Here is a 15646-nt window from a genome sequence, read left to right on the forward strand (position 1 = left end):
CATTCTCCCCTTCTATGGTTTTAGCACACTTGGCACTACTCTATGGATCCAGGCGTTGGGCACGTATCTAAACTCAGCCAATTGGAGACAATGGGGCTGAAGTCTAGGAGTTTCCAGGGGAACTGAAAAAAAAAAAAAAAAAAAAAAAAGCTCTTTACATAGGGACTGCTAAGGAAATATGTTGTAGAATTGGAGCTGTTGGCAGCTATTTTGCTTGTCTGGTAATGGAGTCAACCCAAAGGAAAACAGAATGGATGACCTGGCTCCAAACACGTCACTTGAGCCCTAAGATCCAAATGCATTGATGCCAGTTACAGTTTCGGTCCTATGTGGCATTAAAATTCCTTTTCTTAAGCCATTTTGAGTGGGTTTCTGTCATATACAGCCACAGAAGTGCTGACAAATATGGTATAGGGGATCAGAAGAAGGTTCAAGTTTTCAAAAGTTTCAACAATTCAAGATAAAACTAAGAAGAATCCTATTGTGACTACACAAGTGTTCTCTTTTATATTTAGTGGCTGAAATGTATGGAATGTCTACTGTAGTGCCAGGCACTGTGTTAGGCTCTATACGTACAGGTTAATTATAAGTTAATTAAAGGTTAATTATACAGGTTAATTAAAGGTATAGTTACAGAAATATATTTATGTACAGCTTATTAAAATATGAAAATAATTCATAAATGGGCTGAATTAGCTAGCTACGATTAACATAAATTTTGACTTCTGTATTTTGTATATTTTGCCTTATATTTCTTTTGTAAACCTGAGGGTAGTTCAAATCATTAGCCAGCAAGTAATTTGTTGTTTACTTTAATTTTAGAAATATTTCAAATATTTGGAATATAAAGCTCCATACTAAGAACTCAAGTTTCGTGACATAGATTACCAAAGGGCATGGGAGCTTTTATTTAAAATGTTTAATAAATGTCCACTTGTTGATGTATAGAGTTTTGGGGGTCGGTCTTTCTCTTGCATCCTTATTTGTAGTACCTTCAAAAGTTACTGATGGTGTGGCATCTTATCTAGTAATACAAGCTTGATTAAGTTTTATGATGTGATATTAGTGAAAACAGATTATATAAAGTTGTAGGAGTAAGAACTAATCAGGTTTGGGTTTTTTCCTGTAATATCCATGAAGGTTTCTTTTTTTTTTTTTTAGCCATCTTTGTGCCTCAACTGTCTCTTTTGGTCTTCAGTTGTCAGTTGAGGATGCTTTAATTAAGAATGTTTTTGCTTCACACTCCACCCTTGGGTCATTAAAAATTGTTATGGAAAATATGATAATGGAAAAATAAATTATTTAAATCTGTTATTAATATGAGTATTTAAATATGTAACACGGGATCCATAAGACATTGTACTGAAAAATCTGAATCGGAACAAAGTACTTCTTATCCTTCACCATGCTGCATCTCATAAAAATTACATAGAACTAGCAATTGATGTACCACAAATATAGAGCGAGAAAATATTTCGTCTCTTCTAAGTTCACTGCTTAAATTTAGATAATCAGCAAGTTTTTCTTTTTCTCAACAGGGGTTTTCAGGGAACTCACTAGTGAGTTAGCAAACATATTCCTAAGAAAAAGACAAAAAACAAAACAAATACAGGTGATAAAGAGAAATTGTATGTGCCTTTGTCCAGAGAACCTCATAGAGGACTTTTTATGGCTTCAGAGCCACTTCTCAGGCCCGAGTTCTCTTTTCTTTCCAGCAGGTGTTCAATCTGAATTCCTCTTCTCCTTCTGCTGAGATTGTTGTTATCTGAGTCAAAAACAAGCTGTGAAGTGAGGCCCATTTCCCCCCAAGCTTGCTCACCACCCCCTTTTAATTTTTGGCTGCTCCTGGAAATTAGGACAAGGGCCCATTTCATTACAAAAGTTTTATAGCTAATCACTGAGAATAACAAAAATAACAAGCTTGAGGACTTCTGAAAGCTCAGAAACTTTATGAAGTCCTTACAGTGTTTCTTTCCTGCATCACACTCCCTCACTACCCTAGACATATCGTGAAATACAGGGCATTTGATTTTTACTTCCAACCTTTCTGGGGGAGTTCACAAATCTGCTCAACCTTCAGAATTTACTTTTCATGAACTTTGTGTAAATTCCTTGCTCTGAGATGGTGTTTCCCTGCCTGTATACTAGAAGTCACAACCAAAAGGTGGAAAGGTATCTCTTGTCTCAAGTTGGTAATTTGCATCTTTGAAGAAGCGGAGGAAGCAGGTAACATCCATTCCAAGGTACAGGTACCCTATAGGAAACACCTTTGTGTAGACACATTTCTTGAAAGGATACTAGTTTATTATAGTTCTTGTCAGATTTTCAAGTTTTGGTATTTCCCAGGGAAACCGAAACTGATTTTTTAGACATAGAGGACTCATATTAGTATTTTTTTGTTATAAACCTTGTGGCTATCATCCTGCACTTAAAACCTTTAAATAAATATGGATTTCAAATTATTTTTACAAGTATTGTAATCCTGTAAGGCGGGGGGGCACTTAGAAAACTGAGTAGGAGAGGAACTGACATAGTGAGGAATTCACTGCTTCCAGTATTTTTGTTTCAGTCACATTCTCCATTATCACAATACTCAAGCCATCTTACTTCACCATTGCTACAATGCAAGAAATATCAACAGTTTATTGGTATGCAAAATAGGAACTAAAAAATAAATTCAGGTACCATAGCTATTTATTAAGAAATCGGACCTAGTGTGTCATTTTATGATCTACATCAGTTTTAAGGTCACCTGCACAAATAAGAAAATGTACACTTAGAAAGTGAGGTTTTATCTCCAATGTCTGGTATAGTCAGCAGCATGAAGCAATAAGAAAGAAACAACACGCGCGCGCGCGTACCCGCGCTAAGTACCAGGGAAAAAATGAGATTAGCATCCTGGGGTTGATTCTCCCAGGCAAAGACATAGCCCAGACAGGGCCTTTCGAGACAGGCGCTTCCCCTACTCCCAGTAGTAGGAGGCGGAGGGTCGCCGACGGTCCGCGCGGGGTCTGGGCAGCTTCGCAAGGGCTCAGCGCGTGAAGGAGGCTGGGGAAGCTCGGGTGCTAGTCTCTGGGGAAGAGCGACCCGGCTGAGGTCCCCCGGAGCTAGCGGTGCCCTTACGGTCCCCAGTTGAGAAGGGCGGGGCGAAACGGGCGCGGGCGGCGACGGCGGCGGCGGCGGGGGGCGGGGCCGCGCGAGGCCGCGCCGCCGCTTTTCTCAGCTCGGGGTCGCGCGGCGCGGGCCCGCCGGGCTGGGGAAAGAGGCCGCGGCCGGGCGCGAACGCCGCAGGTGACCCGGGCGGGGAGCAGGCTGCGCGGGCGGCTGCTGAGGAGTGAAGGCGGGGGGCGGAACCGCGCTCGGCTCCGCTCACAGCCTGGGCGCTGCGGGCTGCGGAGACGAGCCGAGCTGAGGCGGGAGAAGGGGCGCGAGACACCCCACTTGACGGCCGGCGGCGCCCGCGGCCCTCAGAATGTTCCGCGAGGCGAGGGTTCTCCTCCCGCCCGTGGGCTGAGGCGGCGGCGGCGGCAGAGGCCAGAAGGAGCGACATGCACCTGTCCGGCGCGGCTTAGAGGTCGCGGCAGGCGGGAAGTCCCGGCCGCCAGCGGGAGGGCTTTCTTGGCCGGGCCGCGGCCGCCTGCCGCTGCCGCGGGCCCAAGCCGGAGCGGCGGGGTGGGCGCCCCGACATGGCGGCCCGGAGCGCCCCGAACTGCCACCTGCGACTCGAGTGGGTGTACGGCTACCGGGGCCACCAGTGCCGCAACAACCTCTACTACACGGCGGCCAAGGAGATCGTGTACTTCGTGGCCGGCGTCGGCGTGGTGTACAGCCCGCGGGAGCACCGGCAGAAGTTCTACCGGGGCCACAGCGACGACATCATCAGGTACGGGGGAGGGGGGCGGCCGTCGCCCGTGCGAACCGCTCGCGGAGTTGGCACTTGCGCGTCATTCCGGGTGCGGTGACCCGCTGCTGCAGGGAGCATCACCCCGGACGGAAACCCACCAGTGTCTTGTCCCGGATCCACCCTGGTGACACCCGGCGAACCCCTTTCCGTCTCGGTGTTCTAGAGTCTCTCCCTTGCGTCGGTGCGGAGCCACCGGGCGTTCGGTTTTATGGCTTTGTGCCCTTCTCCCTCCTTCGAATTTATGAAAACTGCAAAAAGGTTATTTTGGTAGCGGTTTACTCCTTTAAATCCCGTCAGAGATTTCTTATTAAACGAATTCCGAGAGGGCCCGGGAGAAATCCTTTACCTAATGGGAAACTGATAAAGGCACCGCAAGCTGTGGGCTCTCAAATACTGGTCCTGGGAAGCGCCCCCAGTAGCATCCTGGAGGGCACTCACCTCCTGGCCATAATGATTAGTTCGGGTTTCACTGCCTCCTGTTATCAGATAGAAGAGAAACCCCGGCAGCCTTCAGGTGATTCATTGGAAATTAAAAATCTGCACACCTAAGGGCACTTTGGTAGGGGTTCAGCTGAACAAGCAGCTGAAAGTGAGTCTACTGATTTCCAATTCTCATTTCCTCTCAAGGACTCCTAAATAGATTTAGCGTTTTTTATTTAAATCACTTTTTTTTTTTTTTTTTTTGCGTTGTAATTCTGTTTTCAATGCTTGTTTACATTTTAGTGAGCCGGTATATTTGAAATGTAATTTCCAATCAGTGTCTCCGCAGGACTTTTCCGACAAAGTTAAAAGCTGCAGAAATTCTCCTAGGCCATCGGTTATGCTTCAAGCACAGCATTTTTGTCCTTGACAGGAGAATACCTTTTAAAACATTCTGGGAATGTGTTTGTGGGCTGCTGCCTTTTTTTTTTTTTTTTTTTTTTTTTAACAAGAGATTCTGTGATTTGACTTGATTACTAAGTTATACTCCCTTCTTTATGTTCCACAGGATTTAAATCGGGCATTTGAAATCCAGTAGCTTGGTTTGGTGTTTTGTAGGCAAGATGCTCTGGCACTTGAATTCTGTAAATAACAGAGTTGTACTGCTAGTTTGCATGTCTGTGCCTGTGTGGTTTGTAAACGGGAAAAGGGGGCCTAAAGGTAGAGCAAGATGGAGTAAAGATAAGGACAGCAGAAATTGACATTCTGGAATAGGGAATGAGGTGGTATTTTTGTTCGTTGCTTGTGATTCACCCCAAGAGTAGAATGTGCCCCAGTTCTTTGTCGTTTTCCCTAATAGTTTCCGCTTTTTCTCTTTTTTCTTGTGTTGGGTCTCTCACAATACAGGGAGGGTAGCTTTAGTTAGCTGAAGCAGCCTCAGCTGAAGCCTTCTTCCGGATAGTATGTTTGTTGGGTTGAATTCGGTAGGTGTGATGGGTGTGAAGGATTTGGAGGTCTTCTCATGGTGCACTTCTATTGTTTTTACTTCTTGGTAGTTGAGAGCAGGATGGTACTAAGGCCTTCTGAAACTACATATGGTGTATTTGACAGTGATAAATGATGTTGTGTTTATCCTGCAGCAATTAAAGCTATATTATATGTCACACTGCTTGAGTTTTTATAATTGTGTTTCAGTAAACATATATATATCTGACTAATTTTTGCCATAAATGGATGCATGCTTATGATTTTATGCAAATGATTCATCCTTAAAATAATTTCTAACAAGAAGGTTTCCCCAAAAATTGCAGTGGGGTACTAAAATCTGAATCATGTAGTATCTTGAAATTGGTGGCATATATTTAATACAGTATCAAGATTATAACATAAACATCAGTGAATGAAAGGGCTCTGGAAATTTTATTTCAGCCAATAATGACACAAATCATTCTTGTGAAATAGATCCAACAGATTTTCAAACCTTTCAATTTGTTTTCAATTCAATGTTTGAAGCAGAAGTATAGAAACTACTCCAGTAACTTTTCAATTATGTCATAGCAGAAAATGTAATACTCATAAACGTGATACATGGTGGAAAACAATGTTCCTGCAAAGTTAGGTTTAGTAATAAAAAAGTCAATACTGTTTTTACTATATTTAGTTTCCATATTTGGTTGAAACTTGTGTAGAATTTGGTCAACTAGGACTTAGTCTGGGGCTAAGATTATTCCAGAATGAGCAGATTGTTCTTCTTAGATTTTGAAAACGTAGGTGCTATAGTAATTGTAAAGACTGATTCATGACCAGTCTGTCATGTGCTAACCAGTTCTCTCACCATTTTACTACATCTAGTATGGCCAGTGGTGGTGCCATGTGACTTGTCTTATTTTATCTGTGTTGCTTGTAGTTGTCTTCTTTTTGCCATATCTGTGTATATACTTCTCTTGTAATTTATTCTTTAGTTATATTTATTTTAGTACTACAGATTTATGTAGAAATTCATTTCACTGTCAGAAATCATATAGGAGGGGCACCTGACTGGCTCAGGCAGAAGAACATGCGACTTTTGATCTCAGGGTTGTAAGTTTGAGCCCCACGCTGGGTGTAAAGATTATCTAAAAATAAAATCTTAAAAAAATAATACAGGAATTTTAAGATCACTTTTTCTTTTTTTTCCCTCCCTACTGTGTCTCAAGTTAAAATGATAATGATAAAATTCTCCAGCTGTTAACTGTTTATTACAGGTTTAAATTATAAAATAAAATAATTATAAAATATTCTAGACTACTGCCAGTTTTAGCACAAGAAGCACATCTATAGCTTGGTCTATATTTTGAAACTTTTCCCAGTTTTCTTCCCAAAGGATGAAATGACTTTAAAATTTTATTTTGCTAGTTACTTCCCAACACTTTTTGTCACGTTTGTTCTTGAAATGAATATTATTGACAGTTTTCAAATCACTTATCACCAGTGAAGACCACTCACTGATGGACTATAGTTAGTTTGGTGCATTTTGTTACTTGATTCTGGTTTTCTTGTGCACATGAACCTCCACATTGAACAGCCTATGCCCATTGTTTGTATATTTTCTAGGTACAGAATTGAAGTTTTTTTTTTTTCCTAAACATGGTGAAAGTATCTCACAAGGTGATGATGAGACCAAATTACATAATGCATCTGAAATACTTTGAAGGGAGTACCATATTACATGGTTGCAGTTTAGAATGATAATTATTCATTGCTTCTAGTATGACTTTTTTTTTCTTTAGACAAAATGAAAGGTGTAGTAGCTCTTTCCTTCAATTGTGGTAGGTGGTGTCCTTAAGAAAGGAAACTGACCACCTGTGACCAGTAAGAACCTGGTGAGTGAGGAGAAGCCTGGCCTTAAAGCTTTCCCTCCCAAATGGTGGCTGAGCAGTGGACTCTGATGGATTGGGGAGGGGGGGTGGGGAGGGGAGAGAAAAGGAAAAACTGATCAAGCCTCACCGTAATCTAGTAAAAGTGGTTTTTAACAGCTCTGTATTTATGGTATAGAAATTGAATTCATTCGGGGTGCCTGGATGGCTAAATTGGTTAAGCTTTTGATTCTCGACTTAAGCTCAGGTCACGATCTCAGGGTTTGTGAAATTGATCCCCACATGGAGCTGAATGCTGACAGTGCAGAGCCTGCTTGGGATTCTCTCTCTCCTCTCTCTCTCTGTCTCAAAATAAATAAACATTAAAAAAAAGAAATTAAATAATACAAGTCAAATTCTTGTTGGAAAAGCAGTTCAGAATGTCTGATCATTTTATGGTGGATCAGGGTTTTTTTTTGTACCTTTTCATGGGTTTAAGATACAACTTTTTAAGGTCAGGAAGGAATTACTACAAATCTACCTGTTGTCTCCTTATGTGTTTTCAGATATATGGTCAATATTTCTCAAACCAGGCTGATTATCAGAATCCTTTAAAGAGCTTTTTGCCAATTTTCTAGACTTTTCCTTAGGTGCACTAAGTCAGAATCCTCTATATATAGTTGGAGCCCGGAAATCTTTTTAAAGTGCCCCAGATAATCCTGTTTGCGAAGCAAACTGCCAGTCTGTATCCTAAAACATGCATGACTAGAATTCTCAACAAAAAAGCAATTTGAAAAATGAGTATAAACCCTCCCTTCAAAGCTGGTACCATAATTTTCTTAAGCACTGTGTAATATTTAGAAGCAGTAATTCCAAAAATACTAGAATGTATACAGAATATACACTAGAATATATACAGGACATAAAATGTCCCTGTGTTTAAGTTACTAGAATTTGGTGAGTTTAACTTTCACAGACAGTATAATTCTATTCTGTAAGATTTCATGTTATGTCTCTGAATATAAAAATATTTATGGTTGTTTTACAAACACTGCATAGTTTAAGGGATAACATTAAGAGATGTTTTCAGAGAAAGGTGAAATTATCTGGGGGCACCTGGGTGGCTCAGTCAGTTGAGTGTCTGACTTTGGCTCAGGGCATGATCCCACAGTTCGTGAGTTCAAGCCCTGCATTGGGCTCTGTGCTGACAGCACGGAGACTGGATCTTGCTTTTGAGTTCTGTGTCTCCCTCTGTCTCTGTGCCCCTCCCCTGCTCACGCTCTCTCTCTCTCTCAAAAATTAAAAAAAAAATGAAAAAAATTAAAAAGAATTATCTGGAATAACAGTTCAAGATATCATAAATGTAAATTAAATGTCTTTATTGTTTACTTAAGGGAAAAGTCAGATTTTTAGGTTTGCATTATAATAACTATTGTTTTATAATGCCTCATTGAATATGCAGGGAACTAACAAAATATATTTTGGATATAAATTAAGGAAAACATGGAATAATAAATTCTTAGAACTATTAAGAACTTACTGTTCAAGGCCTTTTCATACCTCAAAGAAATACAGGTTTCCTCTGCTATCTGAAAGTAGCATGTTCCTATGAAACCTTTTATAAGCCAGAATGACATAAAGTGAAGAAGCAGTCACCATTCATTTATATGGAAAAATTTTTGTGCATTCCTAGATCCCAAAAATAACTTCTCTTTTCTTTTCTGAAGCAAAGAGAATAACTTCTCTTTGGTTTTCTATGCTTGGGACACATCTTGCTAATGGATGCACAAGATAAATTGAGATATAAAGCACAAATGCTCCCAGTCACAGTTCAGAACTATGACAGCTTGATGCTAGGATGCTGAATGTAGTTCCAAGCAAGGAGCTTGGTGGAGCCACTCTCCCTGGTTGGGGTACATGCTCTGTAACAGCTTGCAGTAAAACAAACACTGAATGCTGTTTTGCTTCTTGCCTTTTTTGTAAAAGCTGAACTCCTTTTCGGATTTCTTCAGTTAGCGGAAACAGGTACTAGTGTAGGTCTTTTGTGAGAGAGAGGTGGTGTAATATGAACTTTCAAAAAGCGGGAGTACCTGTATTTATTGAGCATTAGTTTTGTGTAAAGGTCCTGTCTTAAGATAGTCAGAGTTTAAAGACACAGTCAATTAAAGAATTACTTAAAATACTACGTGTACTAGGGGTAGCATTGGTGTACATGTAATCTGGGATGCACATGGGGACATAACAGTTCACAGTGATGTTTCCTAGTGAATATATTACCTAAACTGGGTCTTTAAGGAAAACAGGAGGACATGTCATCAGAAGAAATGAGTGAAGGTGTAGCATTATGGAAATAGGTAATATCATATGCAGTGGTCTTGTGTTAAGAGAGAATATTTGAAAGAGTATTTGTACTCGCTATCTTCAGTTCTTTTTCTGCCATTCAGTCCTGGCTCTTCTCTGTTTCACCGTAGCAGCTCTTGTCAGGGTCACCAATGATGTCCACATTGCCACATTCAGTGGCTGGTTCTCTGTTCTCATCTTTTGATTTATCATCATTTGCCACAGTTGGTCACTCTCACCTCTTAAGACACTTTCTTCAGTGGCGTTTGGGACACATCTTAGTGTAGACATAGGTATTTCTTGGTTTACTTATTCTTTCAGCAAATATTTATTGAGTACCTGTTATTTGCCAGGGACTATTCTTTTTTTTTTTTTAATGTTTATTTATTATTTTTGAGAGAGAGAGCACGAGCAGGGGAGGGGCGCGCGCGCGCGCGCACACACACACACACACACACACACACACACACACACACAAAATCTGAAGCAGGCTCTAGGCTCTGAGCTGTCAGCAAAGAGCCCAACATGGGGCTTGAACCCAGGAACCATGAGATCATGACCTGAGCAGAAGTCAAACATTTAACCGACTGAGCCACCCAGGTGCCCCTAGGCTCTGTATTTTAACATTCTCAGGTAGTATGTGAACATATTAAAATTTGAAAAGCATGCTCTAGATCATTGGTTTTCAAAGTGTGTTCCTTTAACCAGCAGCATTAGCCTCACCTGAAAACTTGTTAGAACTACAGTTCTCAGGCTTCATTCTTACCTAATCAGGAACTTTAGGTAAGACTCAGCAGTCCATTTTAGTCACGTCCAGATGATACTGATGTAGTTTAAGTTTGAAAACACTGCTCTAGATTCCTGATTCTCAGCCCTGGCTACATATTAGAATCACTTGGACAGTCAAAAAACAAAGCAAACATAATAAAACCACCAATGACTGAGTCTCATCCCTGCAAATTCTGATTAATTTGTTTAGGATAGCTCCGAAGTATAGTTTCTTTGTTGTTGTTTGCTTCTGTTTAAAAATTTTAAGCTTCCCAGATGATTCTAATGCAACCAGAGTTGAAAACCACTGTTCTAAATATAGTACTAATCCATGTTTAGCTGGTGGGCTAGGAAGTCAACCTGAAAAAAACTTAAGGTCTGGTCAGATTTATTCACTTACTATTATTTATTCACTTACTATTACATATAACAATGTGGATAATTTGCTAGATATTGAAATCCCTTTAAAAACTTCAGACCTCTTCACTCTTACCATTACTATTTAACATAGTGCTGGAAGTCTTAGCCACAGCAATCAGACAACAGAAACAGAAAGCATCCAGTTGGGCAGGGAAGGAGTCAAACTTTGACTATTTGGAGACAACGTGATACTCTATATAGAAAACCCAAAAGACTCCATCAAAAAATTGCTAAAACTAATAGTTGAATTCAGCAAAGTTGCAGGATATAAAATCAGTTTGCAGAAATCTGTTACATTTCAATAAATCAATAACAAAGTAGCAGAAAAAGAAATCAAGGAATTGATCCCATTTGCAGTTGCACCAAAAACAGTAATACCTAGGAATAAACCTAACTAAAGAGGTAAAAGATCTGTACTCCGAATTCAGCAAAGTCGCAGGATATAAACTCAATGTACAGAAATCTGTGGCATTTCTATACATCAATAATGAAGCAGCAGGAAGAGAAATCAAGGAATTTATCCCATTTACAGTTGCACCAAAACCCATAAAATACCTAGGAATAAACTTAACCAGAGAGATAAAAGATCTGTACGCTGAAAAATAAAGAAAGCTGATGAAAGAATAGAAGACACAAAGGAATGGAAAAACATTCCAGGCTCATGGGTTAGAAGAATAAATATTGTTAATATGCCAATACTACCCAATGCAATTCCTATTAAAATAACTCCAGCATTCTTCACTAGAATTCACCAGAATTCTTCACAGAGCTAGAACAAAATTTTTTTTAATTTGTATGGAACCAGAAAAGACTCGGAATAGCCAAAATTATGTTAAAAAGAAAACCAAAGCTGGAGGCATCTCAATTCTGGACTTAAAGCTGTATTATAAAACTGTAATCATCAACACAGTATGGTACTGGCAGAAAAACAGACACATAGATCAATGGAACAAAATAGAGAACCCAGAAATGGACCCACAAATGTATGGCCAACTAATCTTTGACAAAGCAGGAAAGAATATCCAATGGAAAAAGGCAGTGTCTTTAGCAAATGGTGTCAGGGAAAACTGGATGGAAATGTGCAGAGGAATGAAAATGGATCGCTGTCTTACACCATATACAAAAATAAATTGAAAATGGATGAAAGACCTATGTATGAGAAAAGAAACTACCAAAACCCTAGAGGAGAACACAGGCAACAACCTCTTTAACCTCGTCTGGAACAACTTCTTACTAGACATGTCACTGAAGTCAAGGGAAACAAAAGCAAACATGAAGCATTGGGACTTCCTCAAGATAAAAAGCCTCTGCACAGCAAAGGAAACAGTCAACAAAACCAAAAGGCAGCCTATGGAATAGAAGATCTTTGTAAATGACATATTGGATAAAGGTTTAGCATCCAAGACCTATAAAGAACTTACCAAATTCAACACCCAGAAAACAAATAACCCAGTTAAGAAATGGGCAGAAGACATCAATAGACAATTTTCCAAAGAAGACATCCAGATGGCCAATAGACACATGAAAAGATGCTCGACACCACTCATCATCAGGGAAATACAAATCAAAACCACAAGGAGATACACCTCATACCTGTAAGAGTGGCTGAAATTAACTCAAGAAACAGCAGGTGTTGGTGAGGATGAAAAGAAAGGGGAACTCTCTTACACTGTTGGTAGAAATCCAAACTGGTGCAGACCCTCTGGAGAACAGTGTGGAGTTTCCTCAAAGTTAAAGATAGAACTACCCTATGATCCAGCAATTGCACTATTAAGTATTTATACAAAGGATACAAAAATACATATTTGAAGGGGCATTTGCACCCGATTGTTTATAGCAGCATGATCAACAATAGCCAAACTATGGAGAGAGCCCAAGAGTCCACTGACTGATGGATAAAGAAGATGTGGCATATATATAAAATGGAATATTACTCAGCCATTGAAAGAATGAAATCTTGCCATTTGCGATGATATGGAGCTAGAATGCATTATGCTAAGTGAAATAAGAGAAAGAGAAATAACATGCGACTTAAGTCATGTGTAATTTAAGAAACAAAATTGATGAGGGGTGCCTGGGTGGCTCAGTCGGTTAAGTGTCCAACTTCGACTGAGGTCATGATCTCACGGCTCATGGGTCTGAGTCCCGCATCAGGCTCTGTGCTGACAGCTCAGAGCCTGGAGCCTGCTTCAGATTTCTGTATCTCCCTCTCCCCCTCCCCTGTTCATGCTCTGTCTCTCAAAAATAAATAACATTAAAAAAAAAACAACAACAGATGAACAAATGGGAAGGCGGGGAAGAGGAGAGAGGAAAACAAACCACAAGAGACCCTTAGAGGACTACAGTAGAGAACAAACTGACGGTTGATGGAGAAAATTGGGTGGGAGATGGACTAGATGGTGATGGTTATTAAGGAGGTCACTTGTGATGAGCACTGGGTGTTGTACGTAAGTGATGAATCCACTGAATTCTCCTGAAACCAATATTGCACTGTATGTTAACCAAAATTTAAATTAAAAAACAAAAGAAAACAAAAAACCTCCTGACTTGTTGCCTAAGGACCTCCCATGCTGGACAGCATAAATCTCTATGTTTGGAGATTACCAAAAAAAAAAAGGGGGGGGGGGGAAGCAGTCCTCAGTATGGTTTTCTGTTTATTGATGGATCTGGTCAGTATCATCAGGGACTTAAAACATTAAAAGGAAGATATCATACATCATCAGTCCAGAAAAATGCTCACTCACTGGGGACCTGAAAGCTTTACTTAATGGGCAAAGTTATGTGCATCCTGGATGTATCAAGATGATGTATCAGATGGTGATTTCAACAGACTCCAGGAACAGTTGCAGTGGGTCTGCCTGAGTAATTTGGGCCACGGAAAGACCAAGATTGTCCATTAATAAATTCCATTTTGGAGCCAGAATCTGCACTCAGAAATAAACCAAATATGTTAATATTTGATAGGACGTATAAATACATCAAAAGGACAGATCATCCCTACCCTGTGAAATTCTAAAGTGGATGTATTTGCATAGACAGTTCAGATAACACAATAGGTACATGTCCAGTCAGAAAAGTAGTGGGATGCTGTGTTTTGAAGGGCTTGAGACCACATGTTGCTGTTAACCAAGCATAAAGCAGCCACTAAAGAGCAGTCAGACTGGCTTCAGTCTGTAAGGCCAGCAAGTTCTTCATTGTGTCTCAGTATGGATCAGTATTCTGAGACAGCATAGCACACTCGCAAGGGGTTACACCTAACCAGCCTAAACAAGCTGCGTTGGTTACTGTGGTAAATGTTCTAATTACAGGTAGCTCATGGCATCACCATATTGGCCAAAGACTGCAAGAATGGGTACAAAGGCCTTCATAGCTCCTGGATTTCCTATCTAAAGTATTACCATCTGTTGGCCAGTGTAATTTAAAGGTGAATTGGATTGTTAAAACGTCAAGTGAAATATAGTGCCTGTCTTAAGACACTGGCATGCATGTCCATCTGAGGTAGTAAGCATAGGGGAAAAACACTAACTTCTTGGTGTTGCTTGAGTACTAGAATGAGGGGATAGACATGGGACAAAAGATTGGAGTCCATACGCAGGCTCAATTCATTATAACACCACAAAATTCTTAATTTATTTTTCTTCTGGGATGGACAGCTCATAATGTTGGATTGGCAAACAGGAAGTTCTGATTGTAGGAGTTGTTAAGTCAGATTTCACTCTAAAAGTTACCTTGTTATTCACAACTGGGGGGAGAATATCTGGTTTTACTTTAATCCAGAGGCTGGGGAAAATAGGGATAAAGCAGAGAGACAGATGGGACATGAAGTGAGAATTCTGGATTATATCATTGCTATGGATGGATGGTGTCAACATCTTGACGGAGCCCAAAAAAGGGAGAGATCATTGTCATGGATGCTTAAAAGCATGGAATATGAGGCATAACAGAGAGTACCTAATTGAAATTAAAGAACCAGAAATAAATTGTTGGCAAGAGAAGTGTACATAGCCTATTCCCCAAATCAGAAGAACTGAGCTGCGCAGCTTCCTTGTCAAGGAAATGCTCCTGCTCTTCCTGTGAATCATGTACCTAGTTCACCTCCAACAAAGAGGACAACCATTTTCTGCTTCAAATCCATTGGAATCTCTTTTCAATTCTGTGGGAGACTGACTTTCTTAGGAGATACAGTACTAGACACCACTGCCTCTGGTGGGGAAGCTCTCATTACATATTTATTTCAGTCTGTGGAGCATAATTAAAATTGCCACAGGCAGTTGCTCTTAAGAATTTTGCAGTTTTTGCTTGGAATGATGTTGCTCGTGATATTATTTAAATTAGCCACAAGATGATGATGTAACCAAGTCTAACCACCTCAGTGTCCATATTTTTACAGGTGGTTGATCAGGGTGCAAGGCATAATACCCAACCAGGAGTGGAAAGTGAAAGGCCATTCTAAGTCTTGTAACATAGGTGATGACTAACTACAGACTCTATAGATTAGTCATCATTACTTGGTTGCAATGTGACTTTTCTAATTATTAGTTAACTTGTGGACAATGTTATTTAGCAAAGGTGGCACTACTAGCATGGTAAGAAATACTATCAGAAACCTGGATGTTAGATTCAGATGGCATGCACTTGGAAAGGGTAATATTTGTAACCCCAAAGAGACTGTGTAAGAGAGTGAGGGTGACTTGATAAGGAGTATGAGAGGGGCACCTGGGTGGCTTAGTTGGTTAAACATCCAACTCTTGATGTCGGCTCAGGTCAGGATCTCACAGGTTGTGAGAGCAAGCCCTGTGTTGGGCTCTATACTTAGTGTGGAGCCTGCTTGGGATTCTCTCCCTTTGCCTCCTTCCCTCCCTCCCTCTCTCTGTCTCCCTCCCTCTCCTTTCTCCTTTCTCCTTTCTCCTTTCTCCTTTCTCCTTTCTCCTTTCTCCTTTCTCCTTTCTCCTTTCTCCTT

General features: G+C 40.5%; 1 protein-coding gene across 2 annotated transcripts in view; it reads left to right on the top strand.

Moving 5' to 3' along the window:
* The first annotated feature begins 3585 nt into the window (after positions 1–3585).
* EML5 (EMAP like 5) overlaps positions 3586–15646 on the top strand; it is a 181368-nt gene continuing 169307 nt past the window's right edge. For both annotated transcript variants that reach the window (XM_049612358.1, XM_049612360.1), the window contains exon 1: positions 3586–3883. In XM_049612358.1, coding sequence (XP_049468315.1) covers positions 3687–3883 — 197 coding nt within the window. In that variant the 5' untranslated portion in view covers positions 3586–3686. The remainder of the gene's footprint in view (positions 3884–15646) is intronic.

Source organism: Panthera uncia (genome assembly GCF_023721935.1).
Source record: "Panthera uncia isolate 11264 chromosome B3 unlocalized genomic scaffold, Puncia_PCG_1.0 HiC_scaffold_1, whole genome shotgun sequence".
Lineage (NCBI taxonomy): Eukaryota > Metazoa > Chordata > Mammalia > Carnivora > Felidae > Panthera > Panthera uncia.